This window comes from Chelonia mydas, chromosome 12, assembly GCF_015237465.2.
Source record: "Chelonia mydas isolate rCheMyd1 chromosome 12, rCheMyd1.pri.v2, whole genome shotgun sequence".
Lineage (NCBI taxonomy): Eukaryota > Metazoa > Chordata > Testudines > Cheloniidae > Chelonia > Chelonia mydas.
In genome coordinates this window covers 9870954-9888135 of record NC_051252.2, presented here as the reverse complement: position 1 = coordinate 9888135, position 17182 = coordinate 9870954, and the positions used below count along the sequence as shown (strand labels likewise).

The 17182-nt window shown below is 40.5% G+C and overlaps 1 protein-coding gene across 4 annotated transcripts in view; it reads left to right on the top strand.

Moving 5' to 3' along the window:
- Positions 1–17182, top strand: part of SMPD3 (sphingomyelin phosphodiesterase 3) — a 248517-nt gene that overhangs the window by 211613 nt on the left and 19722 nt on the right. For all 4 annotated transcript variants that reach the window (XM_043526543.1, XM_007053979.4, XM_043526542.1 and 1 more), the window contains 3 exons: positions 8757–8912; positions 15021–15110; positions 16679–16742. In XM_043526543.1, the coding sequence (XP_043382478.1) occupies positions 8757–8912; positions 15021–15110; positions 16679–16742 (310 nt within the window). The remainder of the gene's footprint in view (positions 1–8756; positions 8913–15020; positions 15111–16678; positions 16743–17182) is intronic.

Sequence of the window (17182 nt, the reverse complement as noted above, 5' to 3'; positions counted from 1 at the left end):
TCACTATAGTAAATTGAAGAGACTGAATAGCTTTAAAAAGAGACATGACTTTTCAGCTCCATTTTAATAATGTAAGATTCTTCTTCAGTTTTCTATTTTTATCTCTGTATTCTGGTAACATCTTGCTCTGAGCATTCATTTTCTGGAGCCTAGGGTTGCAGTTGTTCTGAGTCCTGATTTAGATTCTTAGCTTCCATTTAGCTCTGGTCCCTTTTCACCACCCAATAACCCACTCTCTCAGCTAGGTTTTGACACCAGTGCTATCAGATTCCATAAAAGATTAGAGGACAAACAAACAGAATGGAGAAAAACATGTTCACTTCTCAGAGTCCGAGCTTCTCCCTTTAAAAATAAGAAGTACCCTTCGTAGTTCTACTTTCGTATGTTTGCTTCATATTTTCAGGCTTATCTGTCAAGCTATATCAAAGACAACAGAATTACATTTAAGAGCCTACATGTCCTTCAGTTAGTCATATTAGTTTATGTAATGAAATGGAAAACAAACTCCTAACAGTTTGGCACAGCTGTTTTCTGTTAAATGTGTTAATGACTTGATTCAAAACATTTCACCTTTTTAAAAAAGAGTAATGATAGAAAAAGAATAAGTGTGGCATCTATTAAAAAGACAAACATTTTAAAAGGTTACCATTTAATTCAAATAATAAGATACTGCTCAGGGTAATTTGGACCCCCTTCTAGGATATATAAACTTGCACACAACAGCTTTGATGTTTGGATAAGATGTAAAATGGAGGGATCTGAGCCCTTATGGCTATTAAAGATACTATAGCACTTACTGCAAGAGATGTCCTGGCCAAATTCTGTTGTAAGCAGTTATATATCTTTTTATACCTAAAATTCACCCTTTTCATTAAAATGGAACTGGATATAGATTTTTTTTTTTTAATTTACTGTCCTGGACCTGTTTTGTAGTGTTTCTGTTATTAAATTGCTGCTTAGAATCATTCCAGAAGTAGCTGCATTTCAGTGGTAGATGGAGTGCTCCTTTAATGAGGCTTGAACTTCTTACCTACCTACCTCACAGGGGGATTATGAAGCTTGATTAGTTCTTTCATGCCTGCAAAATGTTCTGCTATTCACTGATAAAAACTGCTTTAGAAATGCCAGGTATTATTGTTTGGAAGGTGGGGTAATCATCTTCTGGCTTGGCTGAAGTCAGAGACCTTATTGCAAATGTAAGGATCATTTTTTTTCAGTGAAGTACAACTAACACTTCAGTTGTTAATGGTCCCGGAGGAGTTTGCATGTCACTATGCATGTGGACAAGTGGATCTCCAAATTGTATTATTAATTTGTTTGAAGATGCTTCCTGTTTACAAGGTAACAATAGTCCTGAATGAACTCTGAGGTTGACATGTTGACAGCAAAAACAAATCAACCAAAAAAACCATTTAAATCTTCAAGGATGCAGGCTGAGGAGTTTTAGCACAGGATATGGTCGTTACCCAGTGAACAGACAGTACTCCAAAACTATTATTATTGAATTACAATTTGTAAGTAAATATTCATATTTTAAATGAAAGAAAAATACAAATATCAAGATAAGCGAAGTTGGTAAGGGATAAGTTTTATTAAAAACAAAAAAATTAAAATCCACATTTCACTTTTCTTTCGTTCCCCACTTGTCGCCAGGCTTCACCAACTCCTATGTTTTTACCACCTTATTTCCTTCTTAAAAACAGCATAGTTTCTCCCTACAGATAACCAAGGCCCTCCTCCCTAGCTTTATATTAATCAATGGGAGCTTTGCCAGTGACTTCACTGGGGCCAGGAACTCACCCATTGCTTTTCAAAAATGAATGGAAAGGAGAAGCTGTGAAACACAAACAAGCCATTCATTCTGGGCAAAAGGGACTCGCTAACCTGGAGGAAGTGGAAGAGAGAACCCAGAGGGTTTTTAAAAAATTTCTCTTTCTGTGGTTTGACAGTTTGGTTTTCGTTGCTCTTTGGTGTTTCCCACCATGTTCTTCCTTGAAAATGGTGGAGTTGAAGGGATTAGGAAGCATCTTTCTTGGTGGCAAGAGCTTGAAAATGTTGAATGCAGGAACCAGTTAAAACAGAGGATTTTGTCTTTTTCTAAATCAGTTGTAGAGACATAACTGTAGAGCAATTAGTGCAAATCTCTGTACTCTGGTTAAGTACTGATGTTAGCCAATCAGAACACAGAGAGTCTGAGTCTGAACAGTTACTGAGAATTGCATGCCTGGGGGCAAAGAAATTACAGTTTTTAGTTACAGTCCAGCAACCCTATTCTGAGATTTGCTGGGACAATTTCGTTTAGTGAACAGTAAGTGAGTGGTTTGTGGAATGACTACTTGGCTGGGTACTCTGTATTCTGGCAGGACTTCTCCACTCTTAGTTGTCATTAGTTTTGCATCAGAAGCTATTGATTGCTCAGGTCTGGTAGGACTGGGCACCACCAATAGTCCCCCTGCTGCTAGATGCACAGTGTAGAGTAGCTGTTGTGCAGCTTTGGACTTCCTGCATTCCTGAAGAAATTCTTGGTGGGGCTGGCCTCTGCGGATCAGTTAACCTTAATCTCTCAGATGTGGGGAATGGGGCTTCTTCAAGGAGTGTCCCTATGAGTGCACCACTTTAGGTGCGCTAGCAACCCCTGCACCTTTGATCAGAGATTTCTCATAGCAGTGTCTGTTTGGCCCGTGCATGCGTGTTAGTCAGTCTTAAGTGCCATTGTTATATATCACTGCATGGGTGAACTGCCCTCAGTACTGCTGGAGCTCTGGCAGTTGTCCTATTGAGATTTCCACAATCAGTTTCTCGGTCTTACTGATATTAGTTGCAGTGGTAGTTTTCCATAATTAGTAAATACTTTTGATATAGATTTTTTCTTTAAAAAATTATTTTCTTTTTTCTATATGGTATTTAGATGTTTGATAGTTACTACTACTTACTGGGAGGTAATGCCCGGTTCTCCTGGCTTCAGGCACTGTCTGTTGTGCTGGGAGGTGATCCCGGTCAGCAGTGGGCACTCCTGCTGTATCCATTTCCCCAGGGAATTGCACATTGCTCAAAAGTGCAACTTTTGTCTGGCACGGAAATCAAGACTCAGAAAAAAAGAGAGAGGAAGTTTCATCTCCTTATGATGGAGACCTCTCTACATCCAGCCTCTGACCCAGGCCAAGGAACAATCCCCGTCCCCTGTATGTTGGTCCCCAAGCAAGTCTGCTGCCTCGGAACCCCACACTTCCAAGGCATCTAAGAAGATGACACAGGACTCCTCTCATAAGCCTTTGAAAGAACATGCCCCTGGCTTGCCAGGTAGAGAACCTACCTCTAAAAAGCAGAGGTCATTGGTTTTCTCAGCTACCACGGCACCACTAGCTCTTCAGTCAGGTACTGTTGAGGCTCACAGTTCCTCAGAACCCACGGCACAGCTAGACTGCAAGGCAGCAAAGCCACAGGCCCAGAGAGACCATCAGTACCATTATCAGACTGAGACAGCAAGAAGAGCTTTTCCTGTGCTTCCTCTGACCATGCTTCCCTTGGAGCTCACGAGATCTTCAGTACCATCAACAACTGCTCTTCCCTCCGAGAGCCCAAAGCCTGGGTACCTTTAGTGTCCTTGGTCACAACTACCTCAGCAGAGACTTCAGCCTCAGGAGTTCTGTTTTCCCTGGGACCTGGCTGTATCTGAGATGCCCGGCTCTCTGCTCCTCGGCTCCAATGTGCTGTCAGTACTGAGAACATCCAGATTGCCTGAACTTCGCCCGATACTAGCTGTTTCACCTCACAATTCTCCAGGCACGCCACCATTCCAGAGTGAACTTGAGGAAGAGGATTCTGATGAAGCCCTTGCCTCGTTCTCTCAAATGTCGGCTCAGGGCTCTCCTCCTAACTCCAACAGAAGCCCTTTCCTAGAAGCCTCTGCTGAAGCTGCAACTGTTCGTGGCCCATGATTACCTCCAATGCCTCACTAGTATGAGCGCCCTTGGGTGGCTCCTCCTATGTCTTATGCACCTCCTCCATGTCCATATTGGGACCCCGGGGCAGCTTATCACCAACAGTTTTCCAGAGCATCAAGTTCCACCCGTCATAGACAGAGGCATCTAGCATCACCTATTCCCTCCAGGGGGCCTGATCCTCCAGGGGAATCCTTTGAAGAACAGGAGGCTAGAGCTGATGAAGGGATTTCTCCTATGGCTAACATTTCCTTTTCATCGCCAGATGAAGCACTTATGCCTCCTCCTCCTCCATCCCTGGCAAATGATTTTAAACATTTCCAGGATCTGGTTAGGAGGGCTGCAGATGCTACAGATGACCTTCATGGAGGTGACAGAGCCTCATCATAAACTGTTTGGCATCATCCATTCACCCTCCTCAACCTGCAGAGCCTTGCCTGTTAATGAGGCTCTTCTGAACCCAGTGAAGACCATCTGGCACACCCCAGCTTCTATTCTGCCTACATACAAAAGAGTAGACAAGTAGTATTATGTCCTAGGAAAGGAAATGTTTATATTCTTATCCATCACCTACTCTTTGATAGTTGACTCAGTGAATGAACATGGTAGTTAGCACCATGCTAAGACAATGCCTCATGACAAAGACCACAAGTGTAGGGACATACTGGGGAGAAAGTTTAGAATTGCCAGTTATCAGGCTTTGATGGCAAACAACCACCATGTGAATTACACCAAACCGACCTCTTTTGTGGACCATCTACTGACAGAATACAGGGAACAGTTCCAGGCAGTTATTGCAGAGGGCCAGCTACTTCCCAGGACAACCCCACAAGCCTCCTCTGAGCCGCTGATACCTCCACCTGTTCGATTGCTTCAGCGGTGGGAATGAAAAGAGCCTCCTGGCTCCAACTCTCTGAATTTCTGAAAGAGGTCCAGAGTACAGTACAGGACCTTTTTTTGATGAGTCCAGCTATTTGCAGATGGCATGGAGGAGTCTCTGCGAACACCGAAAGACTCTAAAGCTACCTTAAAAAGAAAAGGAGTACTTGTGGCACCTTAGAGACTAACCAATTTATTTGAGCATAAGCTTTCATGAGCTACAGCTCACTTCATCGGTTGCATCCGATGAAGTGAGCTGTAGCTCACGAAAGCTTACGCTCAAGTAAATTGGTTAGTCTCTAAGGTGCCACAAGCACTTCTTTTTGCATACATTTTGTTTCTTCTTCTTTGAGTGTTCAGGTGTTTGGATCCACCAGTTTTTTCCCAGAGGAACGTCATTCTTCAATGATGTCCTGAATGGATGGAGTATTATTGGCAGCACAGGGCTGGTTCTAGAAAATGATAAATTATCTGAAAAATCAGGCCCCAGGGCTCTCGAATTGGGTACCCATTTTTTCACATGAAGGTCTGTGCTTTAGTTGCCCTTGAAAGAGGAGTTGTGAAGCTAAATCCGTCAGTGTCTGTGTAACACGCAGATGCTAAATAGGACTGAAAGGGACTTCCTGGATCATCTCATGCAGACCCTTGCTATTGCAGGGAACCGTGTCATACAATCCTTTTCATAAATTTATCAAGCTTCATCTTAAAACTGCCCAAAAGTGTTGTCTATGAAAATGAGAGAGTCCAGAGATGTCCAAGAAGACAGTGGTACAATACAGTATATAAAGCCATCCTAGCAACCCCCAACAGGCTCAAATGCTGGTTTAAAACAGACTTGCATGGAATCTGCTCATAAGATTGGCCCTACACAACCTTGGCATAGGAAAAAGGAGATGATGATCTGTTGTATTAATTTAAATGGAATATATGGGCCCACAGAGTCAAAGGTGTTAATATGATCCTGTAGCTGTTCAACATTAAATGATTTTAAACAAAGTTTGATATACAGAGACCTCAGCCTGCTAAATACTATGGCAAACAATTAAAAATCCTTTTAAACCTTTTATTAAAGATACAGAAAATGAAGAAAAACAGTTAAAGCATTTGAAATGTAACATATTAAGTAAGGCTTTCATTTTAACAACATCCTTTGTTCCCTTTCCTTTTCTCTGGAGTTAGTCTTTAGAGGGTATTCTTTTGGGGGGGGGGGGGAGAAGAAGTTAATTGAGAGAGGCTGGAGCTACCATTGTTGTTAAAGTCCGATCCTGTTTCCTAGAAAGCAAAACAAGACACACACACACACAAAAGCAGAAGAAAGAAAGAAAATGCAGGTTCTTTCTCTGGTGTTTACTCTCAATTGCAACTTCACTGCTGGAAAAACATGGGCACAGCATACAAGCTTTTCAACCACTCCAAGAACTGGCAAATTTATTCAAGCATCAGGCTGTTTAGGGGATTGCTTTTATCTGCCTCTGCTCACAGGCTTACAGTAATGTTGCAAAATATGCAGTCTTGGCCAGCTAAGCCAGACTCTTGTTAGAAGACAAAAGGAGAAGCATAGGAAATAGAAGAAAAAAGGTGGGGAAGAAAAAAGACACATTGGATTGGGGTGACAAAGTCTCACATTCCTGGTGGCAGTAAGGATTCAGCCAGAACTGGTGGAGGTGGCAATGTCATCCGAGTTCCTCTGTTAGATCGGTCTGGTAAGGACAGCTCTTGGGATCAGGACTACGAAGGCCCACTGATGGTACAGTGGATCTCAAGGATAAATGACGGTGGCAGCCATGATAGTGAAGCTTGCTCTTTCCCCTTCTTTTAGTCAGCAGTTGTCCCCCTTCACTTCCTCTGTAACAACTTTGATCTCAAAGCTTCTTTTATTTTAAGGACACTGAAAGGGAGTGAAGGGCAGAATAGTCCATCCTCCCACTATTTTGTCCACCAGCAGGCCTAATTTCTGACACCAATTTTGATTAATTGATTTCTGGTCTTGCATTGTTCTTGTTTATGTGGCGTGCTCGTAACACAGTCCTTGCATTACATAAGTAGGTGTTTTTGTTTGGACTGATACAGTCTGTCTCTGTCTCTTTTTTGCATCTTTTCCCACCAACATTTGTTATTATAGGTTATTGTAACATTTTATTAATTTTCATTCAATTTTCAGAGATGAGCTCTGTCAAGGTTCCTTCCCCACTCTGAACTCTAGGGTACAGATGTGGGGACCTGCATGAAAGACTCCCTAAGCTTATTCTTACCAGCTTAGGTTAAAATTTCCCCAAGGTACAAACTGTTTTACCTTTTGTCCTTGAACCTTTATGCTGCCACCACCAAAGTGTCTAATAAAAATAACAGGGGAAGTGCCCACTTGGAAACGTCTCCCCCTCCCCCCCCCCGCCAATATCTCCCCTTGCACTACACCCCCTTTCCTGGGGAAGGCTTGATAAAAATCCTCACCAATTTGCATAGGTGAACACAGACCCAAACCCTTGGATCTTAAGAACAATGAAAAAGCAATCAGGTTCTTAAAAGAAGAATTTTAATTAAAGAAAAAGTAAAAGAATCACCTCTGTAAAATCAGGATGGTAAATACCTTACAGGGTAATCAGATTCAAAACACAGAGAATCCCTCTAGGCAAAACCTTAAGTTACAAAAAGACACAAAAACAGGAATATACATCCCATTCAGCACAACTTATTTTATCAGCCATTTAAACAAAACAGAATCTAACGCATATCTAGCTAGATTACTTACTAACTCTTTACAGGAGTTCTGACCTGCATTCCTGCTCTGGTCCCGGCAAAAGCATCACACAGACAGAGAGGACCCTTTGTTCCCCCCATCCCCAGCTTTGAAAGTTTCTTGTCTCCTCATTGGTCATTTTGGTCAGGTGCCAGCGAGGTTATCTTAGCTTCTTAACCCTTTACAGGTGAAAGGGTTTTTCCTCTGGCCAGGAGGGATTTAAAGGTGGTTAGCCTTCCCTTTACATTTATGACAAGCTCACAATTAGGGTAAATTAATTAGGTTGTTTGCGCCCACTACTCCAGTTGGAAGGCTGTTCCAGAACCTCACTATGATGTTTAGAAACCTTCTAATTTCCAGCAAAAATTTATTCCTGGCCAGTTCATACCCATTTGCTCTTGTGCCAACACTGTCATATAGCTTAAATAGCTCTTCTTCATCCATGGTGTTTACAGTGGTGCATGCCATAGTAAAGCCCCTGGGGAAACTAATAATTCTGTAGTCTATGAATGGTTTGAATGGTTAGCAAGCCTATAGCTTCATATCAAACAATGAGTATAAAATGACCATCCATTCTGAGAACTGAATGGAGTGGAGGTCCTGTGGACAAAATAGTTTGCAATCATGTAATTAAAGACTGTATCATAATGCGTATACAACCTTAATTCTGGAACTTCTTAACTTGCTTTACTTTGCAACCTTAATATTATACAAATTACATATAAAAACTACATTTAAAGAGAGTGTAATTCACCCCTTTGCAGAGAGCCAGCAGAAGGTCTACAAACCATTTAAGTCCCACTTCAACCTTATGTCAAGGACTTACACAGTGTATAGGCTTTGTGAAGGGTCTCTGCACAGAGGGTGAATTTTATTCATACTGTCCAAAACAATACCAGCCACTTTACATACAAATAGTAAGATATTCCTTTCCCCAAATTGTTTAAATATACACCCTGCAGTAGGGGAAAAGATGAAATACATGGGCTTGTTTGGGGAGAGGGTGGGTAGGAGGGGTTGGAGTGGGTTATGCTTTTATTCTTTTTATCTCCCTCCTGCGTATTTTGCTTTACGTCCCTAACAGTGTTCGTTAACTGCACGAGAGGCATGCAGCATTCAGAGTATCTATCTGTAAAGTTAAATATTGTTTTAAGCACATTCCCTTGTACTCAGGCTTTTTTACTTCATGCTTCCCATAGGAGACACTACTGTTCGATGTGAGCAACTTGATCTGCTTCAAGATTGGCTGGCTGATTTCCGAAAATCTACCTCCTCCTCCAGCACAGCCAATCCAGAGGAGCTGGTGGCTTTTGATGTGATCTGTGGAGACCTCAACTTTGACAACTGCTCATCTGGTAAATCAAGCTTTTTCCCTTCCTCTTGAATACGTAGCATCACAGTGAGCTAGTAAGTTGTTGTAATGTCACGTCTAACTGCTTTAGAGCAGTGATCTGCCATTGTATATGGCTTTTGCAATCACATTTAATAAGAATAAACTGCTATAAAAACTTTTAAAAATGGGAGTAAAGATTGTTAATCTGAGTGGGCAAACCCAATGTTTAAGAGATACCTGTTCATTAAAGGGGAGATTTCTAAGGCACAAAGGGCAGTTCTATCATTTGTGCCTTTGACAATCTCCACCAAAGTCTAGAAGAATCAGAAAGGTGGCTCTTATCTACTATGCATTTTTATTGTCACTATGGCACCTATATACCCTTTCTTTCTAGTTACTAATATATATCAACAGGCATATCATCACGGGGTACCTGTGGAAAAAATCTTACATAACTATGTAATTGAAGACTGTATCATAATGCATACGCACAAGGGGGCTGAATTAATGTTCCGAAGGCAACTTTAATTCTGGCATTTACTAACTTTAAGGACTTGAATTTGCAACTTTAATATTCTTTTAACTTATTTTTTGGAAGTTATTCCTTATATGGAGGGCAGAGGGCACCATTAAAAATAGACATTTACTACCAATAGATGTTAAATTTACAGTGGAATTAGGAGTAAAGAATATCTCACACACTAGGATAAAGTCAAACATGGTACAGTAAATGTTGTGTTTAATGGCATGAACTGTATGTGTTTGTATAGATTTGCACAGTGTGTATAGGCAGTTACATAAATAGATGTGAATTTATTTTAACTGGCTCATCACTATACTAGCTGGGCGTACCACAGAAATTAAAAAACAATTATTACCAGCAATTGGCACAAATCAAAAAATCCATCCCAGCTTCTACCACTAGTGCCAGTTAATGCGGGATCCCTTCCAAAATATGTTCTAAAAGTAAGAAATATTCCAAGTAAAAAAAGTCTAGCATTATGTTCCAAAAGTACGTGAACTTGGACTCTGGTGGACTGTAGGAGAGAGCAAATTCCAGAACCAAAGGCTGTCTACTAGTGATGTCCTACTGCTTGCTCAAAGGAGTTTAACCCTGGGCCCAAACAACACAAGCTTTGCCAGAACAGCAACTGCTCTGAAGAGTATAGGGAGAGGGGTCGTCTAAGACAGCCAGCTTTATAGATACTAGCTACCACCACCAAGAAGCAGCTTGGAAGCCAGGACAGGGTGTAAAGCACAGGTGTGTGTGTGTGTGTGTGTGCGCGCGTGCCCCACTAAATAGGCAGGTAATTGCAAACTGCTCTTGCTGAAGCATCCAAATGACTTCAAATGGTACCCTAAATAGAACACATTATAGCAGTGCAGCCTGGAGATGGCAAAAGGCATGGAGAGGGCTACATCTGAGAGGAAAGGTCAGTGTCTGAGCTACCACTACTACATGGGCATACAAAGAGATGGATCCACTAGGATCCTCAGAGTGTGAACCAGTAAGACAAGGGGTGGGAAGAATCATGATCACCACGAGTCTCTTAAAATGTTCTCTATTGTGCATATTGGTTTATACTGTGCTTTTAGTCAGCTAGGTTAGAGATAAATTCAAGTGTTCAGATTGGGATCTAAAGTTTAGGTCCAGCAGGTTTATGGATTCGTAGTCACTGTTCATGCCCATTTGCTTAGTGGAGATATTAGTGTCCATAGGGAATCTATCCCTTCAAAGGAAGCTGGGTGTACCAGTTATGTCAAAGAAAAAGATACCTCCAGTACAGTCCAAAATAAAGACTATCCTCTCATATCATGTCTTTGAATGTGCTTTTCTTTTGAAATGGCTGATGAGATCAATATACTCCTGATCACCACTGAAGAGGTTAATTAATCTGGTTTGGGTAGATAGATGTTCAAATGAAAAAATTCAAAATATTGACTGCCCCTGCATTGCCTAGTCTGGTCTCATTTGTGCTACCACTTGGCAGCCAGGATTGTCAGGAGATGAATAACCTACCATGCTCAGCTTTGGATTAGATGCTCATGGTCAATTTAATTATTGCATCTCCAATCTCAAATGAACCCTGAAGTTGAGCAGAAAGGTATCTGAAGAACAGAACATGAAGTTGGCAGACACTCTGAGCTGGCATCTGGAATTATGAATCAGCATTCTAGAAATGAAAGTCAAGATTTATTGACCGGAGTTTATTAGTAAAGCAAAAATTTCCCTATACTTTATTGGCTCAGAGGTAAATCAATTTTAGCTGAACTCAGATACAGCCAAATCAGAATTCAGTTATTTACATGCTTGTGTAGCTTTGCTCCAAATCTTAAATAAAAGAAGCTTCCTGGCTTGTAAACATGATCATTTCAGTCAATGAATGAGCTAGAATAATCTTTTTATACACTATGTAGCAATTGTACAATATAGTATGTGCATTCTATCCAAGTGTCAGATGTTACTTGGTTGACAATCTATTTTTATACTTGTGAAGCTGGGTTACAGTGGTTGAGTTTTTGTAGGCATGTTTGCATAGGGGTTTAAATTATTGAAACTTAACCATTGTTAAAGGGGATGCTATCAAGGTAAAAGCTGTTCTTAGATGTGTTGCTAACAATTAAAATTATTAAAAGCATTTAAAATCTTTTACTTTTGCTAGCTATGAAGTTTACTATTTTGCACTTTTGAAATGGAAGTTGAAATTAAGTTGATCACTTTCATTTTCTATTTATAGTCAGTCTCACTTTTTGGTTCTCATGCATTAAATTAGAACAATGCTGCAGTATTTGTGTTTACAACTTTGCAGGGGAATGTTTTAATTTAAAAAGTCACAGATCTTTGTTAGGTAATGTACTTTAGACCGAAAATGTAGGTTTTGTATTTTTAAGTACTAAATCTTGATATTTACCAATTTTGCCTGTAAAGAGTCTGGAAGGTTTTAAGGAAAAAAATATTAACTGAATATTTTTAGACATGCCAACTTTCTTTACAAACTGTGAAATTGTAGAATAGTTTGTTTGCTCCCGTGAAAATCTAGCTCTAACTCTTTGTTGAAAGTTATACCATTAATCCATCTTACATTCGCAAGTTCCTTGGTCATCCCATGTTTTAGGGCCATTTGCAGCAAGTCAGTTGTACCCTAGTACTAGAGAGTTATCACACTTCTAACATCAGTACATTGAATTCTCAGTTATCAGGAACTTTATTATAAGGCTGTCTTTAATGTCAGGCCAATGTAGTATGACTCTGATGGAAATCTATTATATTTTAAACCGTTCGCTATGAGATAAAAAACCATTCAATGAGAGGGGCTAGGCTGTACTTCTCAGCCATGAATAGTAACAATTGCTGTATGAAAGTGGATTAATCATCACAGAACATTATTCCTTTCCATGGCTTCGCTGATGAAAGTTTATAGGCATATGAAACCTTGTGACAGAGCAAAACTTGGAGAAATAAAATTGTACAGATTTCATCTGGTCCTTAAATAAAAATACCTGAACAAAATCAATAACCTGATGAGATAGGAGGGATTTGGTTTAAGAGTACCTGTCAAGTCTTAAATACCCTAGTTTTCTGATCCTCTCCAATTCCTCCAAGATGTCACTGCTAATTTATTACCGATTAGCCCCAGAATCGTCTTGTGGTTCTAAAGACGGCAGCTGAGATATTGCGGGTGCAATAGTTGAAATAGGGGTATTAGTTCTCAGCTCAGTAAGATACACTGAACAAAATGCAAGAATGGGATCCTGTGGCCCTATAACTAGGGACAAAACAGATACAATGACATAAGAGCCTGTAACAGCCCCGGGTTAGTAGATGGTTAGTACGAATGTGGCTACAGACTGAACATTCGTGTTTCCATTTTCTGGCCCCTTCTAGTTGGAATTGAGATTGTCACACAGCATCATCCCTTGCCAAGAATAATGTTGCTGTCCTGTAGAAGCAGGTCTGGTTTGCTCTTGTTGATGCAGATCAATGTCCTCCTTAGGTGATACATCTAGCTCAAACTTCAAAGAAGTTCCCCCTCCCTCGTTTTTGAGTGTGTCCATTTTCATACACATTTATGGATTTTGTTGCCTTGACAATAGACTGTGACAAATGACATCATTAGTTCCAAGTGCAGGCATTTGTGAATGTTCCAAGGATCCCTAGAGGGAACTTGAACTGTTGATAAGAAATTCTAAAATCTAAAACGGTGGAAGTGCTGCAAAGAAGAAAATTGTCAAGGGACGCTTTCAGTTTAAAAGGTTTTAAAAAATATTATTGGATTTACAGCAGTGTTGGTATTTTCAGTCTGAGGGTCTGATCCTGCAAATCCTACTAGATATGAGATTTACTATAATAAATAGTGTACCCTGAATTACAATTCTCCTTGATCCAGTGCCAATAGTACTAGTTTGTTACATTAAATAATCCTAGAGGCATATATTTGCTATTAGACTTGAAGTAGAATAATTGGTACTAATTGTGCTATGACAGAAATTAAGCATTGAAAATGCATGTAGTATTCTGGTTGTAATTTGTACTACTTTAATACTCAGGATAACAATATGACAACACAAAATACCATTTCTCTGTCTCTTTCAGCCTGTTATGTAACCTAAGTATTTCATGAACAGTGCATCTTGTAAGGCAGTCATACCACAAGCTTCTAACTTCAACAACTGCACTGCAGAAACTATATGCGTACCCAGCTCACCATATGTATTGTCAATATGAAGCCAGCGGATCTAGTTCTGCACTGCCTAACATTTAATACCTACATTGTGTAGTCATTTACATCAGTACATAGTGCAAGGCAATGGAGAATCAGGCCCATTAATTGCTCCCAAAAATCAGATGGGCAGGATTCGGCAGTGAATCACTTTTTGTTGTTGTTTAGACATTTTCTTCTGTTTTAGAGTGCTATATTTTCCAACAGTAAATCTTTGTACTTAGTGGAGTTTTGTTGGCAGGGGCATTTGGAGAGTTCAGGAAGTTGAGAATAGGATATTAACTAATTGTATACAGTAGCAGCAACCAGCTCCAATGACATTAGGGCTCCATTATGCTGGGTGCTCTATCAATGCATAGTAACAGGAAGGGCTAGATTTTTAAAAGGTATTTAGACACCTAAAAATGCAGATAGATGCCTCGTTGGAATTTTTCAAAATTAGGCAATGCCTGACTCCCATTGGGCACCTCTAGGTGCCCAAGTACCTTTAAAAATCTGGCCCTAAAGAGTTTAGGCTCCTAATTAAGACAAGATGCAACAAGGCAGTATAATGAGGAAGTAGAGGCTTGGGGTGGAGAGGACCAGGGATAGGAAAGTGGCCTATTTTTCATGATTTACAGTTTTGGAGGATTTGAGATATACAGATAACATTTTTAATGCCATTAATCTCAACGGGCCTAAAGTCTTTCACCTTTAGGTCACCAGTTCAAATCCAGCCCAGGTAATTAGTGCCCAAAAGTCATCATTTGCTGTCTGTTCAATGGGCCAGTTGAAATGAGTTATATTAACCCAACATGTGCCACCCCCACAACTGGCACTAATTGGTATGCTGTTGGCAGTCTTGCAGAGACTAGAAATTGAAAAGGCATGGAGACTGGTCCCTCCAGGACAGGGGTTATGTAAATTACCCAGGCAAGGTGGGAAATCTACATTGCCATTGCCTGCAATCAAACCTGTTTTGAAGATAAATAAGGGGCATCAGTTCCTTCAGCTGTCGACTTAGCATTAAACTAGTGATGAAAGGGAGACATTTAGGAAATACTTTTGTCAAATCTGAGGACTAAGATTTAGAGAATTTATAAAATGTAGCTCATAGTTAAGAATCTTGACTACTATTGTGATTTTTTTGTGTGTGTGTTTTTAAAATTCATTACAGAATGTTGCTTATATCACCTTAGAAACCAAAATGAAATCAGGTTCCAAATTAAATTAGTGCTGCTGTAGTCTTGAACAGAGAGGTTGCTTCAGAGTGATGGAAGGACCCTCCTCTCCCCTCCAGGGGCACGAGCTGAGGACACAGACTGGAGAGTCAAGTTTTGCTTTTGCATGGTACCAGTTTTTGCACTGTATTTTAAAGCTTGCACTATGTGATTGATTTGCTTTTCCTTGGACCTGTTCTTTCCTTGCAGAGGACAAGCTGGAGCAGCAGCACTCCCTGTTTACACGCTACAAAGATCCATGCCGGCTTGGTCCTGGGGAGGAAAAATCATGGGCAATTGGTAAGGTTTTGTCTCAAAACTGTCAGAGGCAACCTATTTTATCCTTATGTGGCCCTGAGACACCACCTGCAGGCAGCATATGGTATAATTAAGTGGGGACTAAATATTTACAAACTATGGTTTAAAAGTACTGTCCTCAACCCGTGTCATATCTTTTGCAAACCTCAGAGTGCTTTATTGTACTATACACTGTACCCAGATAGTGGATGAGGTGATCTCTACCAAAACGCAGCCCCTACTGGAATTGAACACGGCATCAGTTTCGAAGACTACTCAGGTACCCTGCCACAGCTTAGCGACGTTAAAATTAGTTTTTAAAACCCAGTTGAACCATTGTGGTTTCTTTGTATTCCAATTCTAATCTCTCAGTTGCACCAAGCTATTTATACATAAACTGAAGTATTCAGCTTATGATCTGACTCTTCCAGCCCCATTAATTGCTGATATGATAAACCATTATTTGTGACAAGGTAATTAAACAATTCCATTGGCACTGTTTTCATTTTCACATCCAGTTCAAACGGCATACCTTAGGAAAAAATTTATTCCTGGTGTAATTCCACTGATTTCAACTGAGTTACACTGGAGATTACTTTGCCCACTGGACTTCCACTGAAAAGCTTTAAAACAGGAGTGGAGGAGGATTCACTTTAATTAATTACCTTTATTTGACTGATTGAGGAAGTGGTTGTATTTAGTCACATGTGGAAGAAAGTAGACAGCATGATTCAGGAAATCCGAGACTTGGAAAAGCTAAAGAGAAGCAGATCCCTACAATCAAGACCCAGGGATTTCAGTGGAGATGGAGTCAAGGCAGTGGTTTACCCAGACAGCATTGCAGAGGTGGTGATAGAAAAAATTTCAGATGTGGACACTTGGCTGCTTTTAAGGGTTAGGTAGAAAGTACAAATATACAGGGTTGGGAGGAGGGTTTCTGGCAGTTGAGGGGGAGTCTCACCCCAGCTCCCTGCTGTTGAAGCCTTTTGCTGATAGCCTGTATACACTAAACCCTGCCTCCCTGCAGCCAGTTTTCAACTTATCAGGGCCTGGAAATAGCAACAGGTGAGGAACACTGAGTGTACAGCTCTGCTGTGGGGAAGAAGGAGGAAGAAAAAAATAGACCATGTCTGCAACAGAGTGGGGGGTAGGTCAGATTGGGTAGTTTGCCAGGAAGGTTTAAAAAGCTCGGGAAGGGGGAAGAGGTTCTGTGCAGGAGGCAAGGGAGAAGAGACACAAAGGGATCAGAAAGAGGGAGGATGGAGGAACTGAGTGCAAGCATTCCCATCCTCATTGCAATTAGAAGGTTTTTTGCATTCGTTCTGAAATGGAAGAGTCCCATTAGATCAAAAGCATAGCCTGCATGGGCAAGATACAGTCCCTGAAGGGAGGACATGTCCAAAGCAAATGCAGTCGGTTTAAGATAAGGGTGCTAAGTGAGTATAAAATGCTATCAAATCAGAAAGGAACACTTTCTGATTCCACTCCCTTTGCACAGCTACAAGTAATTACGCAAGGTGCAAGTAGCAATAGATATGCTGAGTTAGTCACGTGTCCTGTTTTGTTCACAGGTACCTTGTTAGATCCTGAAGGATTGTATGACGAAGAAGTGTGCACTCCAGATAACCTACAGAAGTATGCACTCATTCTCTCTTTCACTATTAATTGAAAAGCTAGTTTGTCATTTTCCATTTAATATTTTAATTCAGGTTATAAGTAACTAAAATTTATTATCTGATGGCTGTTTGGTGGCCTTTGAGAAATGTTGCTTACCTTTGATTTGGCAACAGCAGCAGAGGTATTAAGGATTTAATTAATTCTAGAAACTGTACTTACTTTGCATCTCCATAGGTGGTCCTGCCTGACCCACAGGAATACTGTGAATGTGGCATAATGTAAATATGTATCGATAATAAAAGGTTAAAGCACTATAGTATTACTGCCCAAGCCAGATAGGGGAGTCATGCTGTCTTATAGCCAAGTGGAAGACTTCAGATTCTAGAGATGTAACTCTGACATCTTTAACCAGCACTAGATTTACACCAAAACAGTTAAAAAATGAAATGGGTGTGTGG